The 20,412-nt window shown below is 45.9% G+C and overlaps 1 protein-coding gene across 1 annotated transcript in view; it reads right to left on the bottom strand.

Annotated features, from left to right (window-relative positions):
* The window catches only part of LOC140392301 (protein CC2D2B-like), a 180,997-nt gene extending 161,074 nt beyond the window's left edge, over positions 1-19,923 (bottom strand). The window contains exons 1-7 of the mRNA XM_072477616.1: positions 19,906-19,923; positions 18,871-18,980; positions 17,162-17,223; positions 16,173-16,350; positions 3,214-3,310; positions 318-482; positions 97-123 (exon numbers count right to left, since the gene is read on the bottom strand). Coding sequence (XP_072333717.1) covers positions 97-123; positions 318-482; positions 3,214-3,310; positions 16,173-16,350; positions 17,162-17,223; positions 18,871-18,980; positions 19,906-19,923 — 657 coding nt within the window. The remainder of the gene's footprint in view (positions 1-96; positions 124-317; positions 483-3,213; positions 3,311-16,172; positions 16,351-17,161; positions 17,224-18,870; positions 18,981-19,905) is intronic.
* Positions 19,924-20,412: the final 489 nt, after the last annotated feature.

The raw sequence follows: 20,412 nt of genomic DNA, 5'->3' as shown, positions 1-20,412 counted from the left end.
TAAAAGAGATAATATTATAGGTCATTTTCTACATTATTATTGATATGTAATAACACAGAAATGAGAAAATATCCAATTTTGAATTGGATTACTAACCTGCCAGAGAGGTGGTTGTTTATCGTCCTAAAGCAAGAATACATGTTTAGAAAAATGATATAACTGCAAAATACCACTGCTAAAGTAAACACAGAAAATCTCCCAGTCAAATCAACAATATACACATACCACAAATTTATTAAAGTGTTATTTAATGATCTAAACATTGAAGTTTCTTTTTGATTCAATTGAAAATTAATTGAAATAAATTGAGGACTTACGCTATCTAGACAAGAAACCTGAGGATCCAGAGTCATAAAAATTGTTAAAAGTGAGCTTTCAGCAAGTCCAAATTCATAAAATTGCTCACAAGAACCTGTGTCTATTTTCTTCCAAGTGTATCCTAGTAACATTGGTGGGGTGTCTATTCTGAAAGTACCACTGACCTAGCCATAACACAGACAAAAAAAACTTTCAAATATACAATTTTTAGGCAAGTACTACTTTATAATCGTTCAATTCTAACCAATACTAATACCTTTGATTGTTCAAGCACTGTCCTAAATGGAATTTCAATGGATCCTAGCCAATGTTTGACATGTGGCTTAATGTTGCAAGTCTCAAGGCAGTCACTCTATGATCAAAGGTAACAATTCAATTTGTCTATTTGTGTCAAACTCAGAAGAGGTCAGAAATTCCAGAAAACACAGCATCTAGATAATCTTTTTCAAGTGTAACATTATCCAATTGTTTTTAATGGAATTGAATTGATGAGTTGACTAAAAGTAAATTGACACACATCTTTAAATATGCAATTGGTTCTTCTATTTAAGGGGGGGGGGGGGGTGGGGGGGGAAGTGGGAAGTGGAAGAGGTTGCCCTTTTTAGCCTTTTTAGTTTTCAATTGGTGTAAAAAGGCAATGCGTTACAAGGATGGATATGTTGGTTGAACGAATAGCTCAAGTATGGGGATAAGTTGTGACAAAATCTTCAGGAATACACTTAATTACAGTTGGCAAACCATAATGTTTTTTTTTAAACTAGTGCAAAAGATAATGGAAACATGATTTACACTGAATGAAATTTGTGTTTAAAATTCAAAAACAACAACAACTTGTCCTTACATTGGAACCTTTGAAATAATAAAACATCATAAGGCATTTCAAACAAGCATTATATAGTCAAATTTGATACCGGGTCACATAGGTAATAGCAGGGCAGGTGGCAAAAAGCTGAGCCAAAAAAGTAGGTTTCAAGCAAAGTCTTGAAGGAGAATTTTAGGCAGATAATTCCAGAGTTTGGGGCCAAGACAGCTAAGAGCACAGCCACCAATGGTGTAGCAATTAAAGTCAGAGAAGTTCAACAGGCCAGAATTAGAAGAATCTATCTCTAGAGAGTTGGTGCTTACGGAAATAGGAAGGGGTGAAGCCGTGAATGAATTTGAAAACATGGATGAGAATTTTAAAATTGAGGCACTGCTTAACTACAAGCTTGAAGGCGGACATTGTGTTTCTTCCAAAGACGCTGAGGAAGGGCTGGGTGGGTTAGGTTTTCCACTCGGGGCTGGATATGAAGACGAGGGGTGTCAGCAGTTTTGTAACCGATCGGGGAAGATGTCGGTTCATGATGGTTAGCAGGAAGATAGACGGGACGCCTGTGGTGATAGTGAGCAGCACGGTAGCATTGTGGATAGCACAATTGCTTCACAGCTCCAGGGTCCCAGGTTCGATTCTGGCTTGGGTCACTGTGTGTACGGAGTCTGCACATCCTCCCCGTGTGTGCGTGGGTTTCCTCCGGGTGCTCCGGTTTCCTCCCACAGTCCAAAGATGTGCAGGTTAGGTGGATTGGCCATGATAAATTGCCCTTAGTGTCCAAAATTGCCCTTAGTGTTGGGTGGGGTTACTGGGTTATGGGGATAGGGTGGAGGTGTTGACTTTGGTAGGGTGCTCTTTCCAAGAGCCGGTGCAGACTTGATGGGCTGAATGGCCTCCTTCTGCACTGTAAATTCTATGATAATCTATGAATGCTTATATTGCCTTTAATGGGGATGATGTGGATTTCTTAAGGCGGTTCTAAGGAACATTCCAGACCTGGACATGCACTGGCTGATTATGGGTGATTTTAATACGGTTCTAAATCCTCGGTTGAACCGGTCCCTGAAAATTTCGGCTACGGCAAGGGAGTTAATAATAATAATCTTTTATTGTCACAAGTATGAAGTTGCTGTGAAAAGCCCCTAGCCGCCACATTCTGGCGCCTGTTCAGGTAAGCTGGTACGGGAATTGAACCCGCGCTGGTGGCCTTGTTCTGCATCACAAACCAGCTATCCAGCCCATTGAGCTAGTTGGGGTTTATGGAGCATACGGGAGGAGCAGACACATGGTGGTTCAAGAGGCTGAGGTCGGAGGTGTTTCCGTATTTTGCGCACATGCACCGGGTGTGCTCCCAGATTAATGTCTTTGTTTTAGACCAAGCGATGTTAGCACGGGTGATTGGTTCAGAATATTCAGCGGTTGTGGTTTCTGACAACGCGCCACAAGGGTGGATTTGCGGGTGGTGCAGAGGGATGCTCAGCGGAGCAGCGATCGTTACATGTGGGGTTACTGGTGGACCAGGGGGTCTGTGAGAGGGTGAGTGTGGCCATCCAAAATTATGCGGAGCTGAATAATGCAGGTGAGATTTCTGAGGTGCTGAAAGTGGTAGTAAGGGGGGGAATTTATATCGAGTCGGGTGCACAGGGAGAGAGTGGAGCATGCTGAGAGGTTGAGGATGGCAGAGGACATTCTGAGGGTGGACCGAGATATTCGATGGCACCTGAGGAGGCATTACTAAAGGAGAGGCAGAGGCTCCAGATGGAGTTTGGGCTGGTGTCCATTGGAAAGCTGGTAGGACAACTGAGTTTATGACTATGGGGAGAAAGTGAGTAGGATGCTTGGACATCAGTTGAGGAAACAGGCGGCAGCGAGAGAGATTGTAAGGGTGAAGGATGAGAGAGACACTGTGGTATCGGAACCGGAGGGGGTGAATGGGGTTTTCTATTGGAGGTTGTATAACTCGGAGCCTCATTTCATTTCTGGAGATCAGCCAGAAACTAGATTATTTTTAACAAATTAAACTACAAAGACATCTAAAAACATGGCAATGCAGTCAACAGAATATTCAAATTATATTGAATTACCTCTGTGTTAGGAACATTTATGTTATCATACAAATTAATTAATATTTTGTCTTTCATTTTGCATAAGACTGAACTATTGTAATCTCCATTAGGCGATCTACAATTAAAGAAATATGATTAAATGTTTTCAGAGAGATTAGAGCTAATTAAAGAAGTACATTATTTTTCATAATGGAGTCCAAGCCATTTTACCCAATGATTTTATTATGACAAAATACCTCGGCCGGGATTCTCTGAAATCCCAGCCAAGCGTTGATGCCGGCGTAAACACCGGAATGGTGTACGCCGGCGTCAACGGGCCTCCTGGACCAGCAATTCAGCGGTCTTCAGACGGCCAGCACAGTGCCGGAGTGTTGCGTGCTGCTCCGGCGCCGAAAGGCGGCCCTGCACGCGCTGGTGCATGCGCGTAGTTCCCATCTCCACGCCGGCGCCGTGCAACGTGGCAGAGACCAACAACGGGCCCGCGCAGAAGGAGGTAGACCCCCTCCAGATCGCAGGCGCACCCGGAAGCACCCGATTGTGGGCCTGGACCCTGTGGAGGCCCCTCCCGGCGTCAGATCACCCCCCCCCCCCCCCACCACTACCACCAGGAGTCCGCCGTGGATTTGAGTTCCCGCCGGGTGGTACCAGGTTGGAACCATGCCAGAGAATCGCGTCCCGGCTTCAGAGTGGCGTGGCAGGAATTTCCCGCGTCCCCGGCGATTCTCCGACTCGGCGTTGGCTCGGACAATACCGCCCCTCAAATCTCACTTATTGCAATATTTAAGGCATAACTTTCTGTGACCCTAGTTTTTGAAAGCTAAATACAATACAATCTAAGTTTGATGATTTATATCACATTACAACATGAATTTATAAAATTAACAGAGTAAAATAATTTATGACCTCATGGCAAATTCTCTGCTTATTTGAAAAAGACTTTGGTGTTTGTCATACTATAGATTACAAATGTTTGATTTACGTTTGAAATTAGGGCCGTGATCTAACAAAATTTTTTGAAGTGTGGTAGCGAGCGGGAAATGCTGGAAGTTTCCTGACAGCCGACTCGGCAAGGCAATCATCAGTATCTAACATTAATTAGGCCACTTAATGGAGCATCAAGGGCTTCACACCGCAAATGACTGTCCTGCCGGTTGATTCGCCAGGGCCGCACTCAACAGTTCCCTGCTAACGAGGGGGAGCAGCACTTAACCCGATCCCGCAGTGCAAACCTCAGACAGCACACAGCTATCCCACCGCGCAGGCCAGACTAATGGATGCGGAGTAGACAAGAGGAGACACTCTGTTCCCCGAGGGAGTCGGAGAGTCAGTCAAAGAGCTGCCAGCGCTGCCTTGGAGACAGTGGCAGGGGCCGTCAGCTTGGGGAGTATGACAAGGAGGACCGTCATCCAGTGCTGCAAGAAGCTCAACAACCTGCACCAGGCCACAGAGGTGAGTTGGCATTGGCCCACTGGCACCAGACCCACCTAATAACCTCGGGACCACTCCATGACCCGTGCCTGCCCACCAACACCCCACGAGCACAATACCGCCACATGCTCCAGAACACCCCGGCATCCACCAGCCCACGCCATCCCATCCTACCCATGACAGGCGTCGGTGCCCACACCTGCCCCAGCCATGTCCAACCACACACCCCCACGCAATACATGAAACATGCGGCTCACAATGCCTCCTCTGTATCTGCAGGTGGTTGGCCCACAACTAATGGGAGAGAGTCCAGATGGGCAGCGAGGTGCCGGACCTCATTGTCCTCACCCACTACGAGGTACAGGCCTTGGAGGTCACGGGGGTGACCTACGGCAGATCGGTCACCAACGTCAAGACTGGCCTGTGCCGCAGAGGTGAGGATCCATCAGCCCCCACCCAGATGACCTGTTACACATGAGTTGTTGATGCCAGAATGATGATCCTTCTCTCCCACTGACCACATGTCCATTCTCCTGCAGCATCGCAACTCAACGGTCCAAGCCTCCCTACCACCTCCCTCCCGCTTCCCAAGAGAGCACCTCGGAGGAGAGCTCTGAGGATACCGCCATCATCGTGTCATGACTGTCATCCCCAAACTCCACACACAAAAGTAGTGGACAGGTTTCTGGGGAACATTCTGGTGAGCACCACACAGTTCAGATGCACATCGGATGAAGGAAGAAACATCCACGGGAGGAAGCCTGGATCCCAGGACCCAGCTGAGTCCCATTCAGCTGCTGAGCCTCTGAACCAGGTTATCCCAGAGCTGGTGCAGTCGATAGCCTGCAGCTGAAATATTCAGAGGGAGATGTCAGCGACACTACAGAAGGTTCATAGCCGATTGGAGCAGTCCCAAAGGCTACGGGCGCAGGAGATAACGCCGGCAATGCATGGCACTGAGGCCAACAATGCTAGAGTGGTGACCGTAGTCGAGAGCCTGGAGCACAACGTAACAGAGAGCCTGGAGTGGTGGTGACCAAGGCGTTGTTCATTCAGTGACAGCCATGGCTGAGTGCCTCAACAGCATGTCCCAGTTGCTGGGGGATGAGTCCCAAAAGCAGGTGGACCTTTCCGAGGCGTTGCAGAGCATGTCTCAGTCACAGGTGGGCATCGCTGAGGTGCTCCTGAGCATGTCCCGGTTGCAGAGGACCATATCCTAGATGCAGGTGGACATTGGTGAAGCACTGCAGAGCATGGCCCGATCACAGAGGAGCATTGCTGAGGGCATCAACACCATGGTGCAGACATTGTGAAGCCACCAGGGCCAGCAGGACCAGATGACGTGGGGCAGCCGGAGCCCAATCTATCTGCCCCTCTGTCCCATGGTCACCCCCAGGGCCTTATGGGCACTGATCAGAAGGAGGGAGCACTGTAGGCCGACCTGGAGTGTCCCTGAAGCTCCCATAGGGAGACGACGGCGATCACCAACCCTCCCGAGACCAGCCCTCTGACAATGGTGAGCCTCGGGGTGAGCATGCGGAAAAGGCAAATTGGCAGGAGCCCTTTACCCCCAGCGCACCAGAGGACATCAAAGGCCACAGGATGCAATAGGCAACAGGCTGCCTCCACCTCTGATGAGCATCCTGAGGAAAAACCTAGACATAGTAGTATAGCTCGGAGGGCTAGGATGATTGAGGATCACTGAGAGGGCACTGGGGAGTGGAGGGCCACCATCGGCAGCTAGGGAGTGTTTGGGTCACTATTGTACTTGTACACCATTAAACATACATTGCACCCAAGACATGTGAAGCCTCTGCCACGTTATTCCGGACTGTAGTCTGGTCTACAACCCCCTCCCTTATTTGCCCTCCCCGATCCCAGCCTCCAGGCCACAGGACGTGCCCTCTACCTCACCAGCACCCCCTCCCCCCCCTGCCACTGCCTGCTACCAGTACCTCGAGGAGACTGTGAACACCTAAATGATTGCCGGAGCTGCTCGGGGGTGGCACGTGATGTCATTGTGGTCATTCTGTGAACATCCATCCATTTGGAATGTGCGTCCACGATGATTAAATACTTCATCCTTGAAAAGACCTCGTGGAATCCACAATAAGGTGGGACCATGGCCAGCCCGGCCATTCTCAGGGGTGAAGTAGAGCTTTTGGTGTTCCTGGCACCGTGTGCATTGCTTTGCTTCTCAATCTCTGTGTCTCTTCCGGGGCCATCACAAGTAGCTTCGGCCAACATATTCATTTTAGAGAAACCCAGGTGTTCGCTGTGGAGGTCTTGTAAGATCGCCCCCTGGCTGCTCTCAGGAATGATTACTCGGAAGCTGCACCGTAGGATACCATCCACTTGGGCTGCCATCACAGGTAAAGACTCCATTCAGCGATCACCTCATCTGATGCTGTCGGCTTTGGCGTACTGGTGGGCAGAGGGACACGGCTGAGGGGTCCACATGTAAATCGTCTTCCCGGGACGATGTTCCAAGACGTACTCATATGCTACCAAGAGCAGGGGACAAAGTTGAATGCAGGCAAACGCCACCAGGGGGATCGCCCTTCCTCTGTGAAAACCCTAATAAAGGCATATGGTCTGTATAAGCTGTAAATGTATGTCCATAGAGTTATGGGCCAGGGTTTAGAGAACCCCAAAGTGTATCATGGAATTCACCTGACCCACAACGTTTAATAAATTATGGTGTGAGGAGCACATGGCCCACTCTTCAGATGTGTTGCAGCAGAGATGGAAAAGTAATTTTTAAGGCAAAACAATGTTTATTCTATGAACTCAAGTTAACCTTTTTGAAAAATACAGTGAACATCTTAGCAACCATTAATTCAAATACAACCCCCAAAGACTACAACACTAAGTAAGCCTTTAAGCTTTCCTTTTTAACATCCATACGACTTAAAAACAAAACCTTTATCAGAAGCACATTAGGTTAAAGTCACTACTGAAAACATTTATAATTCTGAATTCACCAAATGATCAAGGGAAAGTCTTTTGATGGCAGAGAGAACAGCAGTACACCTGCTTGGTCTGACCTAAGCTCCAACACTGAAAACAAAACTAAAACACACCCTGCAGCCTGCTCAAAAATGAAAGTAAAAAGCTGACAGACAGCCCAGCTCCACCCACTCTCTGACATCACTGCAGTAATAAACACCCATTTCTTAAAGGTACTCTTACTACAGATATTTATACACATACCCATTTATAAACACCCATTTCTCAAAGGTACTCTCACATGACACCTCCTCCCAAGAAAAAAAATAAACCATCAACTTCAAGATGGTTTCATTTTTCACCTTTTCACTATCCTGTAATAAATGCACACAGTAAATATACTTTGTTTCAAAAAAACACGCAAACAGGTCCAATAATATAGTCCATTTTTTTTTGTTCTTCTTCCTCCAACTGAAATCCTTCTTGATTGACAGTCTCTTTGCACAAGAAGGTCTCTGCACGATCCGTCCATTTCTCTATACCTCGGCATTTCTCTTTAAAGTCAGATACTTTAGTTCAATCTGATCACAGAGTCCCTTGTAATTCTCAAACACAGGAGCATTGGTTATCACAGCTTTCAGGCAGTCAAATGCCTGTTGAAACTCTGCTGTCCATTGAAATTTTTGAAGTTTCTTCAGCAAGTCCATCATTGGAGCAATCATGCCACAAAACTTTTTCACAAATGTACGATCAAATTCACTAATGCCAAGAAATCACATTATTTCCTTTCATCTTGAGGATATCGGAAACTCATCAAGGAAAGTGACTTGGGCTTTTCCAAATTCACTTTTGGCTAGGTTTATCACCAAACCCGCCTTCTGAAGTCGATCGAATAATTCCATCAGGTGTTTCAAATGTTCTGTCCATGTCTGGCTGAAACTTACCAGATCATCGATGTATACCACACAATTGGGTAATCCTGAAACGACTTTGAAATGTGTCTGGGATATTTTTCATACCAAATGGCATAACTTTGAATTGGAATATACCATGTGGAGTCACAAAAGCTGAAATCTCCTTCGCCCTTTCGGATAAAGGTACCTGCCAGTAACCTTTAAGTAAATCCAGTTTAGAAATAAAAGCTGATTGTCCCAATTTCTCAATGCAATCCTCCAAACGTGGGATAGGATAAGAGTCCGTTCTTGTAACTGCATTAACCTTTCTATAGCCCACACACAACCGTTGGGTTCCGTCTGGTTTAGGTACCATCACTACGGGTGAGCTCCATTGGCTGCAACCCACTTCAATTATGCCATTTTTAAGCATACTCTCAATCTCTTTGTTAACCTGTGGCAATTTAAAGGGTTAAGTCAGTATGGATGTTGTTTGATTGGAAACACATTTACCACATCTACATTATGGATACCCATTTTAATACTTCCCAATTTATCTCCACAAATATGTTCATGTGATATCAATAACACTTTCAGGTCAGTTCCTTTTTACTCTGGAAGGTAATTCAACAATTTATCCCAATTTTTAAGAACATCCACATTTTGCAATTTAATTTGACGTATGTCAAATTCACAGTCATCTGGATTTGGTTCGTCACTTGGAGTTAGAATCATTAAAACCTCCTTCTTTTTCTCTCCTCCCTTTCAAAGTACCTTTTAAGCATATTCACATGACACACTGGGTGAGTTTTCTTTCTATCTGGTGTTTTTACCACATAATTCACCTCACTTAATTTCCTTTCAATCTGATAAGGTCCGCAAAACCTAGCTTTTAAAGGTTCACCTTCCACTGGTAACAGCACTAAAACTTTATCTCCACTGGCAAAACTATGAACTTTGGATTTCTTGTCCGCTACCCGTTTCATCACATTTTGTGCAACTTTTAAATGTTGTCCAGCCAATTCACCTGCTCTATTTAATCGTTCCCTAAAATTTGACATGTAATCCAAAAATGTAATTTTTGATTTCTCACTCACCAATTTTTCCTTAATCAATTTAAGTGGTCCTCTTACCTCATGACCCAAAATTAGTTCAAAAGGACTAAATTTGGAGCATCCCTAATTGCAAACAGTACGAATGGAATTGCTTTATCCCAATCCTCTGGATAATCGTGACAATAAGCCCTCAACATTGTCTTTAATGTCTGATGCCACCTTTCTAACGCTCCCTGCGATTCTGGATGGTACGCAGTTGATTTAAATTGTTTTATTCCTAAGCTATTCATAACTTCTGTGAATAACCTTGAGGTAAAATGTGATCCTAGATCCGGTTGTATTTCTGTGGGTAGTCCATATCTAGTAAAGAATTTAAGTAATTCCTCCACAATCGTTTTAGCTGTAATATTACGTACTGAAATGGCCTCTGGAAACCTAGTAGACACATCCATTATCGTCAAAAGATATTGATTCCCACTTTTCGTTTTCGGAAGCGGTCCTACGCAATCAATTAGGACCCTTGTAAAAGGTTCCTCAAATGCTGGAATGGGTATTAAGGGCGCTGGTTTTATCACTGCTTGAGGTTACCCTATCACTTGACACGTGTGACATGATTGACAAAATTTAACTACATATTTATGTAGTCCAGGCCAATAAAAATGTTTCTGGATTTTAGGTTCAGTTTTCCTTATTCCCAAATGACCTCCCACTGGTACCTCATGGGCAACTCGCAACACCTCCCTTCTATACCCTACTGGCAATACTACTTGATTAACTTTTGCCCACTTTTCATCCGCCTGCATATGTAAAGGTCTCCATTTTCTCATCAAGACATCACTTTTAAGGTAATAACACTCTGGTATACACTCAGATTCCTCTTCCGTGTATGTTTTCTGATACATCCGTTTTATTTCTATATCTTTTTGTTGTAACTCCGCCAATTTTCCTGAACGAAAAATATCCGCCTCGTCCTCCACCTGTTCTTTTTCAACTATCTGATGAAAAATTGTTTCTGATAATTGCACTTCACCTTTATCTTCACTCTCTGATTTCTCCTCTTGTCTTAACCTGTGACTTTGCGACCTTGTTACTACACAAGCTGGAAAAAACACAGGATATTCGTCCTTCAACACTTCAGTTGTCTGATTTTCCACTGGCTTATCAACCACAGGAGGCATCACTCCCACCTGCGATCCAGCTATATCATTACCCAAGATAAACTATATTCCTGGACAAGATAGTTTCTCTATTACTCCTACTACCACTTCACCACTCTTCACTGGACTTTCCAACCTTACCTTAGAGAATGGAATACTACTCCACTCACCCTGAATTCCACATATTACCACCTTTTCTGGCAACATTCTTCCCAAACTACATAACTCCTCATCTCTTACCATTAAAGATTGACTAGCTCCCGTAGTTCTTAAAATTGTGACTTCTTTACCTGCTCCTCCTGTTACACATGAGTAAACTTTACCCACACAAGTAAATTCTTTAAAGAGATCTGACACCTTCTTATCAATCACCTCTTGATCAAGCTGTACAATCTTTTGCACCTCCTTCGCTTCACTTGGGCTTTCCTTTACCACTTTAACAAACCCCACTGTCTCATCCTGTTTTACCATATCAGCCTTCCCAGTGCTTTTCGTCAACCACCAATACTGTGACTTTTCATGGCCTAGTTTATTGCAATGAAAACATTTGAAACTTTTCATGTCTCTTCCACCCTCCTGGATTTATTTTTTAATCTGAGGTACACTCTCCTTATTATCTCCTATCAGATCACCGTTACTTTTATCACTTGAGTATTTCTCATGTCCTCAGTTTCTATCCCTCACAGGCTGAAACTGATGTTGGAAACCAAGCTTTGATTTATGAACAAATTCATAATCATCTGCCATTTCTGCTGCTAACCTCGCAGTTTTAACCCTCTGCTCTTCCACATGAATTCTAACTACATCAGGAATTGAATTTTTAAACTCCTCCAAAAGTATAATTTCTCTGAGAGCTTCATACGTTTGGTCTACTTTCAAAGCCCTTATCCACCGATCAAAATTACTCTGCTTGGTCCTTTCAAACTCCATGTATGTTTGACCAAATTCTTTCCTTAAATTTCTAAACCTTGTCTGTCAGCTTCAGGCACTAGTTCATATGCACCTAAGATGGATTTTTTCACCTTCTCATATGTCTCAGAAATCTCCTCCATTAGTGATGCAAACACTTCACTATCTGTACCTACCAGCTTTGTTTGAATCAGTAATACCCACATGTCCTGTGGCCATTTCATTTGTTTAGCTACCTTCACAAATGAAATGAAAAAGGCTTCTACCTCCTTCTCGTCAAACCTTGGCAATGCTTGGACATATTTAAATAGATCCCCACCAAGCCTTCGATTTTGACACTCTTTCTCACTTTCCTCATCACTCTCCACCAACTGTACCTTGCCCTTTACGCCTGTCAATTTTAACTGACTGTCCTGTTTCATGGCCATTTTCTAAAGTTCAAACTCTTTATCTTTTTCCCTGATCTGTATCTCCCTTTCTCTTTCTTTTTGTTCTGCTCGGGCTATTCTTTCTGTTTTCCTTTCTTCTCTCTCTTTTTCCTCTCTCTCTCTTTCTTGTTTCACTCTCGCTCTTTCGTATTCAAGCTGCTTTAACTCTTTCTCATGTTCCATTTGTTTAATTTGCAACTGAATTTTTGCCATTTCCAATGAGTCAAACTGTATCTCAGGCAACTTTAAATGTTTAGCCACCGCCATAATGACTTCACCTTTCCGCGTTTTGTCAGGTAATGCTAACTGCAATGTTTTTTTCCAAATCTAACATTCTGCTTTTAGTCTCTTTCCATAAGGTACTGCGTGTGACTGTCTCCAGCCCCAAAAACTTCAGAGCCTCTGAAAGAGCCATTGTCCACAACACCCCCCCCCCCACTTAAACTAGAATACCACACCTGATAAGTAACCACAATATGCTCACCCCTCACTGTCTTTAAGTTCACAAAGCCAATCCAATAGATAGACTTTTATCTCCCTCGAGCCCCTAATTTGTTATGGGCCAGGGTTTAGAGAACCCCAAAGTGTATAATGGAATTCACCTGACCCACAACTTTTAATAGATTGTGGTATGGGGAGCACATGGCCCACTCTACAGGTGTGGTACAGCAGAAATGAAAAAGTAATTTCTAAAGCAAAACAATGTTTATTCTATGAACTCAAGTTAACAGATATTTATACACATACCCATTTATAAACACCCATTTCTTAAAGGTACTCTCACATGACAATAGACATACTCTTGGAGCTGTTTCACTCCAAAAACCAGAGCTAAACCTTCTTACACTTTTTGGCTGTAATTTAGCTCTGCTACCGCCAAAGTGCATGAAACAAACGTAATGGGCCTCTCCACACCTTCATCCATCCAGTGTGCCAGGAAGGTCCCGATGCCGTAGAGAAAGGCATCACTTGTGAGCAATTAAAATTTTGACGGGTCAAAGTGTGTCAGGAGATGCAACGATGATATTCACATCTTTATTTTATCGAAAGCTGTCTGCTGTGGTGGGATCCAAACCCAGCATTTGGCCTTCTTTAACAGGTGCTATGGGGCCAATACTATTGCAAAGTTTGGGATGAACTTGCCGTAATAATTTATAAAGTCCAAGAAAGAACGGAGTTCCGCTTGATGCTTCAGCATGGTTGCCTGTCAGATTGCCTGTACCTTATCGCCCACTGGGTCTAACCCGCTGTAGCCTAAATAGACTACCTATTTTGCGTGGAATATGCACTTTTCACGCCATAGGTAGACTCCAACTGCCTCGAATCGATGTCGCACGTCCTCCAGGTTTTTCATGTGCTCCTGGTTGGGTGAACAGGTGATCAATATGCCATCCAGGTAAACCGCTACCTGTGGTAATCCTCAGAGGATATTCTCCATCACCCATTGGAATATGGCACATGCTGAAGAAACTCCAAATGCAGAGTTGATGATTACATATTTCTGTGAGGCCAGGTTCAGAACTAATTGAAGATAAGCGTGGCTCATGTCGAGCTTAGTGAAGGTACGCCCTCCGCTAGAGCCTCACGTAGAGATGCTCAATCTTGGGTATCGGATAACAATTCAAACGGCATGCTCGATTGATTGTCATTTAATAATCTCCGCAAAGGCAGACAAAACCGTCAGGATTAATTACTAGCACAACCGATGCAACCCAATCGGGAGGCGGTGGCATCCATGGTTCAGGATGGCAGATTTGCCGGTAGGTATCGATTCACTCCTGGTATCATGAAGTGTTGGGTGCTCTGAGGTACAGACGAACCAACATGGTTGCGATTGATACAATGCAGTTTTATTCCATTAAACTATTTATACATCAGACTTGGTACTCAGCACGTTGTGACTGTGTGAGTGTCTTGCTTTGAGGTCCTGGCCCTGTGACATCTCCAGATGGACTGACTAGGAAGTGTCGTGTTTCTTGTTTTGTACTGTGTCTGCTCTTGTCTGTGATTGGCTGTCGTGTTATGTGTGCTAATTGGTCCGTTGCTCTGTCTATCATTATGTATGTGTTATGATGTATGTTTGAATATCATGACACCTATAAAGCCAGAGACCCAGGATAATGATCTGAGGATCTGGGTTTGAATCCCACCGTGGCAGGTGATGGAATTTGAAATTAATAAAATATCTGGAATTAAAAGTCTAATGATGGCCATGAAATCATTATCAATTGTTGTAAAAACCCATCTAGTTCAGTGATGTGTTTTAGGGAAGAAAATCTGCCATCCTTACTTGGTCTGACCTACAGACCCACAGCAATGTGGTTGACTCTTAAATGCCCTCTGAAATGGCTCAGCAAGCCACTCAGTTGTATTCAACCACGACAAAAACACAAAAAAGGACCACCCGCCATCGAACCAGGTATCGGAAACGACAACAGCAAACCCAGCTCTGCTAACCTTGCAAAGTCCTCCTTGCTAACATCTGGGGGCATGTTCCAAAATTGGGAGAGCTGTTTCACAGACTAGTTAAGCAACAGCCTGACATAGTCATACTCACAGAATCAAACCTTACAGCCACCACTATCACCTTTCCTCGGTATATCCTGTCTCACTGGCAAAACAGACCCAGCAGAGGTGGCAGTACGGTGGTATACAGTCGGGAAGGAGTTACCCTGGGAGTCCTCAACATCGACTCTGGGCCCCATGAAGTCTCATGGCTTCAGGTTAAGCATGGGCAAGGAAACCTCCTGCTGATTACCATGTACCAGCCACCATCAGCTGATGAATCCGTACTCTTCCATGTTGGACACCCTTTGGAGAAAGCATTGAGGGCGCAGAATATGCTGGATGGGGGACTTCAATGTCCATCACCAAGGGTGGCTCGTTGGTATCACCACAGACCATTGTTTTCTTCAGGTTAAGATGGGTCTCTCCCAACAAGCGCTCTTGAGCTGCCACATCCTGGATGCCACAGACCAGCTGGGTCTCTGAGAACCTCAGATAATGTTGGGCCGAACCCGCTGAACTCGGGGAGTTTCTGTAAATGGCCCAGCAATTCTCCCAGGTCTGGGCAGCCACGTGGAAACGAAAACAAAGAACAACAAAGAACAGCACAGGAGCAGGCCCTTTGGCCCTGCAAGCCGGTACCTGTCATGATACCAACCTTTGCCAAAACCCGCAGCACTTCCTTGTTCCGTACGCAAAACGACGGACAATTAATTGGCAGTGGTTTTGGGTCAAAATGGTTGCCTACCAGGGTAGCTAAATCCGTAAACTGGCGGGTGTCGGGTGAGTCTGGAAAAGTCAAACTTTTGATGAAGCTCAAGGTCTGCTTGCCACACACTACTAGGGGGGGTCACCATCTGTCTGCCATCCCCGACAACGTTGTTCAGTCACAAAAAAGCGCACTCGCTCAATCTTCTGGGCCCATTCCCAGTCTGCATCGAACGCCTCCAGCTTACCGATCCCCGCTGCCTAAATGGAGGCCTCTTGAGGCCTAATTGCGGTAGGCCTGGTCAGGAGGGTGTGGCATCACCTCCAGCTCCACTTGACCCTTATCGCCAGTGGAAAGTCTCAGGCAAGCAATCACTCAGATGCGACTACTGTAGAAAAAGATAGATTTATTTCATGAAATATTTAAACCTCCTACACCCCGAATGATCTACCAAGCTCGGCACACACTTTAGCCAGGGTATTTATGGCTAGTTTAACGAGTTAGCTCAGCCCTCCTCATCTGGATACATCGTACTCAAGTGAGCCCACAGGGACTCTGAGGTTGCAGGTCCCTGGGCCTCCTGTAGAGTAGTAACAATCCTTTTATATTGACCCACTGACAATGTCGACATAGACCATCATTCTGAAATGATGCAGCACAGACTCTGGTCTGGTGGAACAGGGTGATGGGGGGGTGGGGGCGAGGTCAGTGATGGGTGGCTGGATGGGTGCAGGGATTGCTGGCCAGTAGGAGGAAACGGGAGGGGGGCAGAGTGAGGTGTACCAGTTTGTTGGGGTGGGGCACACAGAGTGGGGGATGGTGGGTGGGAAGTGGAGAGGGGAAGAGATGAAGGATGAAGCCACGTCTATGTGAAGTGGGGGAGGATGAGGTCCTCCCTGGTCCTCTGGGCCGTCACCTGACCTCCATCCTCTGGCTGGTCTCACGGGTCCTCCCTGAGCTCGTTCTTCAGCCCTTCCTGGTCCGGCTCCTCATCATCCTCCTCCTTGGAGGTGGCTGCATGTTCCTTCTCCTCCAACTCTAGCACGTCGCCCAGGTTGTGTAGGGCACAGATGGCCATGGCTAAATGGGAGATCCTCCTGGGGATGTTCTGTAGTGCACCACCTGTGGTTGACACATCAGAACTGAATTTTGAGCAGTCCGATGCACCGTTCAATAACAGCCCAGATGGCTACATGGACGTCGTTATATTGGGTCTCCGCATCGGTCACGGGTCTCCATCCTGGCATCATCAGCTAGGACCCTTTATCCCCCAAGAGCCATCCAGTCACCCTGGCATGCCCCTCGAAGATGCCGGCAATTCCTGATTTCCCCAGGATGTAGCTGTCATGCACACCCCCTGGGACGCATGCACATACGTGCATGATCTTCCTGTGGTGGACGCACACAAGCTGGACGTTAAGGGAGTGGAACCCTTTCTTGTTAATGAAGGATGCTCCCACACCACTCGGTGCACGCAAGACGACACATATACCATCTATTACCCCCTGGACGTGGAGCATCCGGCGATGGCAGAGAATCCTGCTGCCCGGACATCTTGTTGTTCTTGATCCAGGTCAAAGTTTATGTAGTCGGCTGCCCCCGCAAACAGGGCTGCGGTGGCCTTGATGGCCACCGGAAGCGGGTATCCTCATCCTCCAGGCCTGCAAGGCTTTTCACAGTAACTTCATTGAAGCCTACTTGTGACAATAAGCGATTATTATTATTATTATTATGGTACAGGTGTCGCATCCTTTCCTTGTTGGGGCAGAGCCTCCTGCGGCACATGCTCTCTGTCATCTGTTCCAAAGACCAGTGATGCTTGTACACCTTGGGCGGTTGTCAGTCTCCATCTCTGAGTCCCTCCCTGGCCTGAGGCAGCGAGGTCCTCAGGGTGTGGGATGGGCCCTTGCAAATGGGCATCTGTTCGCCTGGCCTGCCACCAGCACCGCAATGGCAACTTCCCCTGGTTCCACGATATCATCCATAATGTGATATCTGTAAGGAATTGGAGAGAGTGAGAGACTAACAATCAGCTCTGGCTCCACCCCGGGACTCTTGGATCCTCCAGGTGTCCCCCACCCTCACATCCCCTGCCAATCCTCAGGGTACCATCCAACCCACCCTGAACATGCACCGCCGATGGCAGCAGGATCCCTTGGGCATCGAACTCCAGATCCCAGACCCTGGGCCCCAGACACCAGCTGGGAATGTTATCTGGACTGGGCACTGCTACCCTCCCTGGTCCACACACCAGCCCTCTGGTCATGGGGATGTCCCCAATGCTGTGGCCCAGCTCTTGAGTGTTGGAATGTTGACTGCTGCCTCTGTGGTGTTGATGCCTCCGGAGTTCAAGCAAAAAGTCCGGGCCTCCCAGTCTGATTGGGATACTGGGCAGTAACAACCGCCTGCGACATGGCATGTGTATCCACGGGAATCCATTTGAGAGCTGTGAAATGCTCACATTATTAGAATTGCCAATTCCCCATTAACAATAGCCTTCAGCTGCACAGCCAGAGGCCACCACGTTCAATGAGAGTTAAAGTGACCATCATCATATTTCCACAGACAGAGCTCTGTCCCAGGTGTGTTAGGTGGGATGGACAGGCAGCAGCTGGAGCTGCCCACATTATGGGTATACACAATCCATGGTGGCTGCAAGGCCCGCCCCCTGTTCCCCCCCCCCCACCGAAGGCAGCCAGCCCCCCCCGACCGAGTGCATCCCACCCTAGTGGCAACAGTGCCGCGGGGATGATGCGATTTCCAAGATAGCTACTCACCTCCTCAGATCCCTACAGCAGCTACCCCGCCAGATTCATGTTTATAAATAGGTGTGCCAAACTGAGCCCTCGCTCGCTGGGGAGGCAGTTAGGTCACGGGAGGCTATTCTATTGGGGTCCTGCCCATTAATAAGATGGAGATCGATCTTAATTGGGGATTATTGGTTTCTCGGCAGGACCCTGCTCTCACCAACAGGAGTGGGCCGGTTAGATCGGAAACCAATCAGCTCTCGGCATGGTTGCCAATTTTAGCCCCTCCCGCTATCTAACCGGCTACCTCGTTCTCTTGCCTGGCACAATGAGACCGGTAGATCGTGCCTGTACATTTCATTGGGTCCTTTTCCTTTTTCAGTCGATAAACTAATGATAGATGGAACTTATTTTGGGTAACAGATCAATAATTGGAGTAAAGTTTCAAAAGGATTTGGAAAAAAAATATGTGCCAATTTAAGGTTTACAATTTATAAGTCACCTGAAGTGTATAGAATAAAATCATAGAATTTACAGTGCAGAAGGAGGCCATTCAGGCCATTGAGTCAACACCGGCCCTTTTTTGAAAGAACGCCCAACTTAAGCTCACGTCCCCACCCCATCCCCGTAACCTAGTAGCCCCACCTAACCTTTTGGACTCTAAGGGGCAATTTAGCCTGGCCAAGCCACCTGAACTACACATCTTTGGACTGTGGCAAGGAACCGGAGCACCCGGAGGAAACCCACGCAGACACGGGGAAAAAGTGCAAACTCCATACAGACAGTCACCCGACGCTGGAATTGAATCCGGGTCCCTGGAGGTGTGAGGCAGCAGTGCTAACCACTGTGCCACCCCAAAACTATTAAAACTATTAAACTATTTTAAGAAATTTACTTGAATTCCATTTCAAGTTTTTCATTCCAACACGGCTGGGTTCCATCAGCAATACTTGTCTGATACATGGATTGCTGAAAGGTAACTTCCACAAAGGGTTGTACTTGAACCTATGCAAGAGAAAAGTACAATTTATTTATTTTTAGATATTTTCACCATTCTTGCCAAACATAAGTGCACTGATACTTTCCCAATCATAGTCTTGTAATAAATAGTTAAATGCTTTGGCTTGTAAGCATTCTGATGAATAGAAACTATATCCAAACCGTCATGTTCTGCAGACTGGCCGAAGTGAAAGATGTATTAAAAAACATGTAGTCTAAAATAATTTATTAAAGAACCAACTGAGTGATAAAATTATATTATATAATATATTATGGAACAAACTAACAAACAACTACCACGAAACAATTCTTGTGGAAACTACAAATACTTCTACCTCCCAGCATGGGAACTCCCAGATCACATGGTGATGTGATGAGTTTACAATGCCACCTAGTGGTCAGAGGTCGTGCATAACATTATGTACAAACTTATGTTATGCATATTATCACACAAACAACAAACAATTCATATTTATATTGTGCCTTTAACGTAATAAAATGTTCCAAGGTACGTCACAAGAGATAGTGGGCACAATATACCGGCCGTATCGTGCTCAACCGGAATGCAGCGCATCCGGTAAATGCCGGGTGAAGCCTCCCACGTGCTTCCCAGTAGTCAGTAAGCCTCGTGAGATCTACCCAGATCTCGCAAGGCGTTGTGATCAGGATTCCGGCCACATTGAGGAAATTCGGCATGTCCACATTAACTCTTGCCAACTTTTACAGATACACCATAGAAAGCATCCTATCTGGCTGCATCACAGCCTGGTATGGCAACTGCTCGGCCCAGGACCGCAAGAAACTTCAGAGAGTGGTGAACACAGCCCAGTCCATCACACAAACCTGCCTCCCATCCATTGACTCCATCTACACCTCCCGCTGCCTGAGGAAAGTGGGCAGCATAATCAAAGACTCCTCCCACCCGGCTTACTGACTCTTCCATCGACATCCATCGGGCAGGAGATACAGAAGACTGAGAACATGCACGAACAGACTCAAAAACAGCTTCTTACCCGCTGTTACCAGACTCCTAAACGACCCTCTTATGGACTGACTTCATTAACACTACATCGGATGCCGGTGCTTACGCAGTGTTATGGGCCAAGGTTTAGAGAACCCCAAAGTGTATCATGGAGTTCATCTGACCCACAACTTTTAGTAGATCGTGGTATGGGGAGCAGACAGCCCACTCTACAGGTGTGGTGCAGCAGACATCTAACAGTATTTTTTTTTAAACAAAACAATGTTTATTCTACGAACTCAAGTTAACCTTTTTAAAACATACAGTGAACATCTTAGCAACAATTAATTCATATACAACCCCAAAGCATACAACACTATGTAATCCTTACTTTCCTTTTAACATCCATAAGACTTAAAACCTTTTCACATAAGCACCTCAGGTTTAAATTCACTACTGAGAACAGTTATCACTCTG

This window comes from Scyliorhinus torazame, chromosome 16 (assembly GCF_047496885.1).
Source record: "Scyliorhinus torazame isolate Kashiwa2021f chromosome 16, sScyTor2.1, whole genome shotgun sequence".
NCBI classification, from domain to species: domain Eukaryota; kingdom Metazoa; phylum Chordata; class Chondrichthyes; order Carcharhiniformes; family Scyliorhinidae; genus Scyliorhinus; species Scyliorhinus torazame.
The sequence above is the reverse complement of the archived record's forward strand: the minus strand, read 5'-3'. Positions and strand labels throughout refer to the sequence as shown.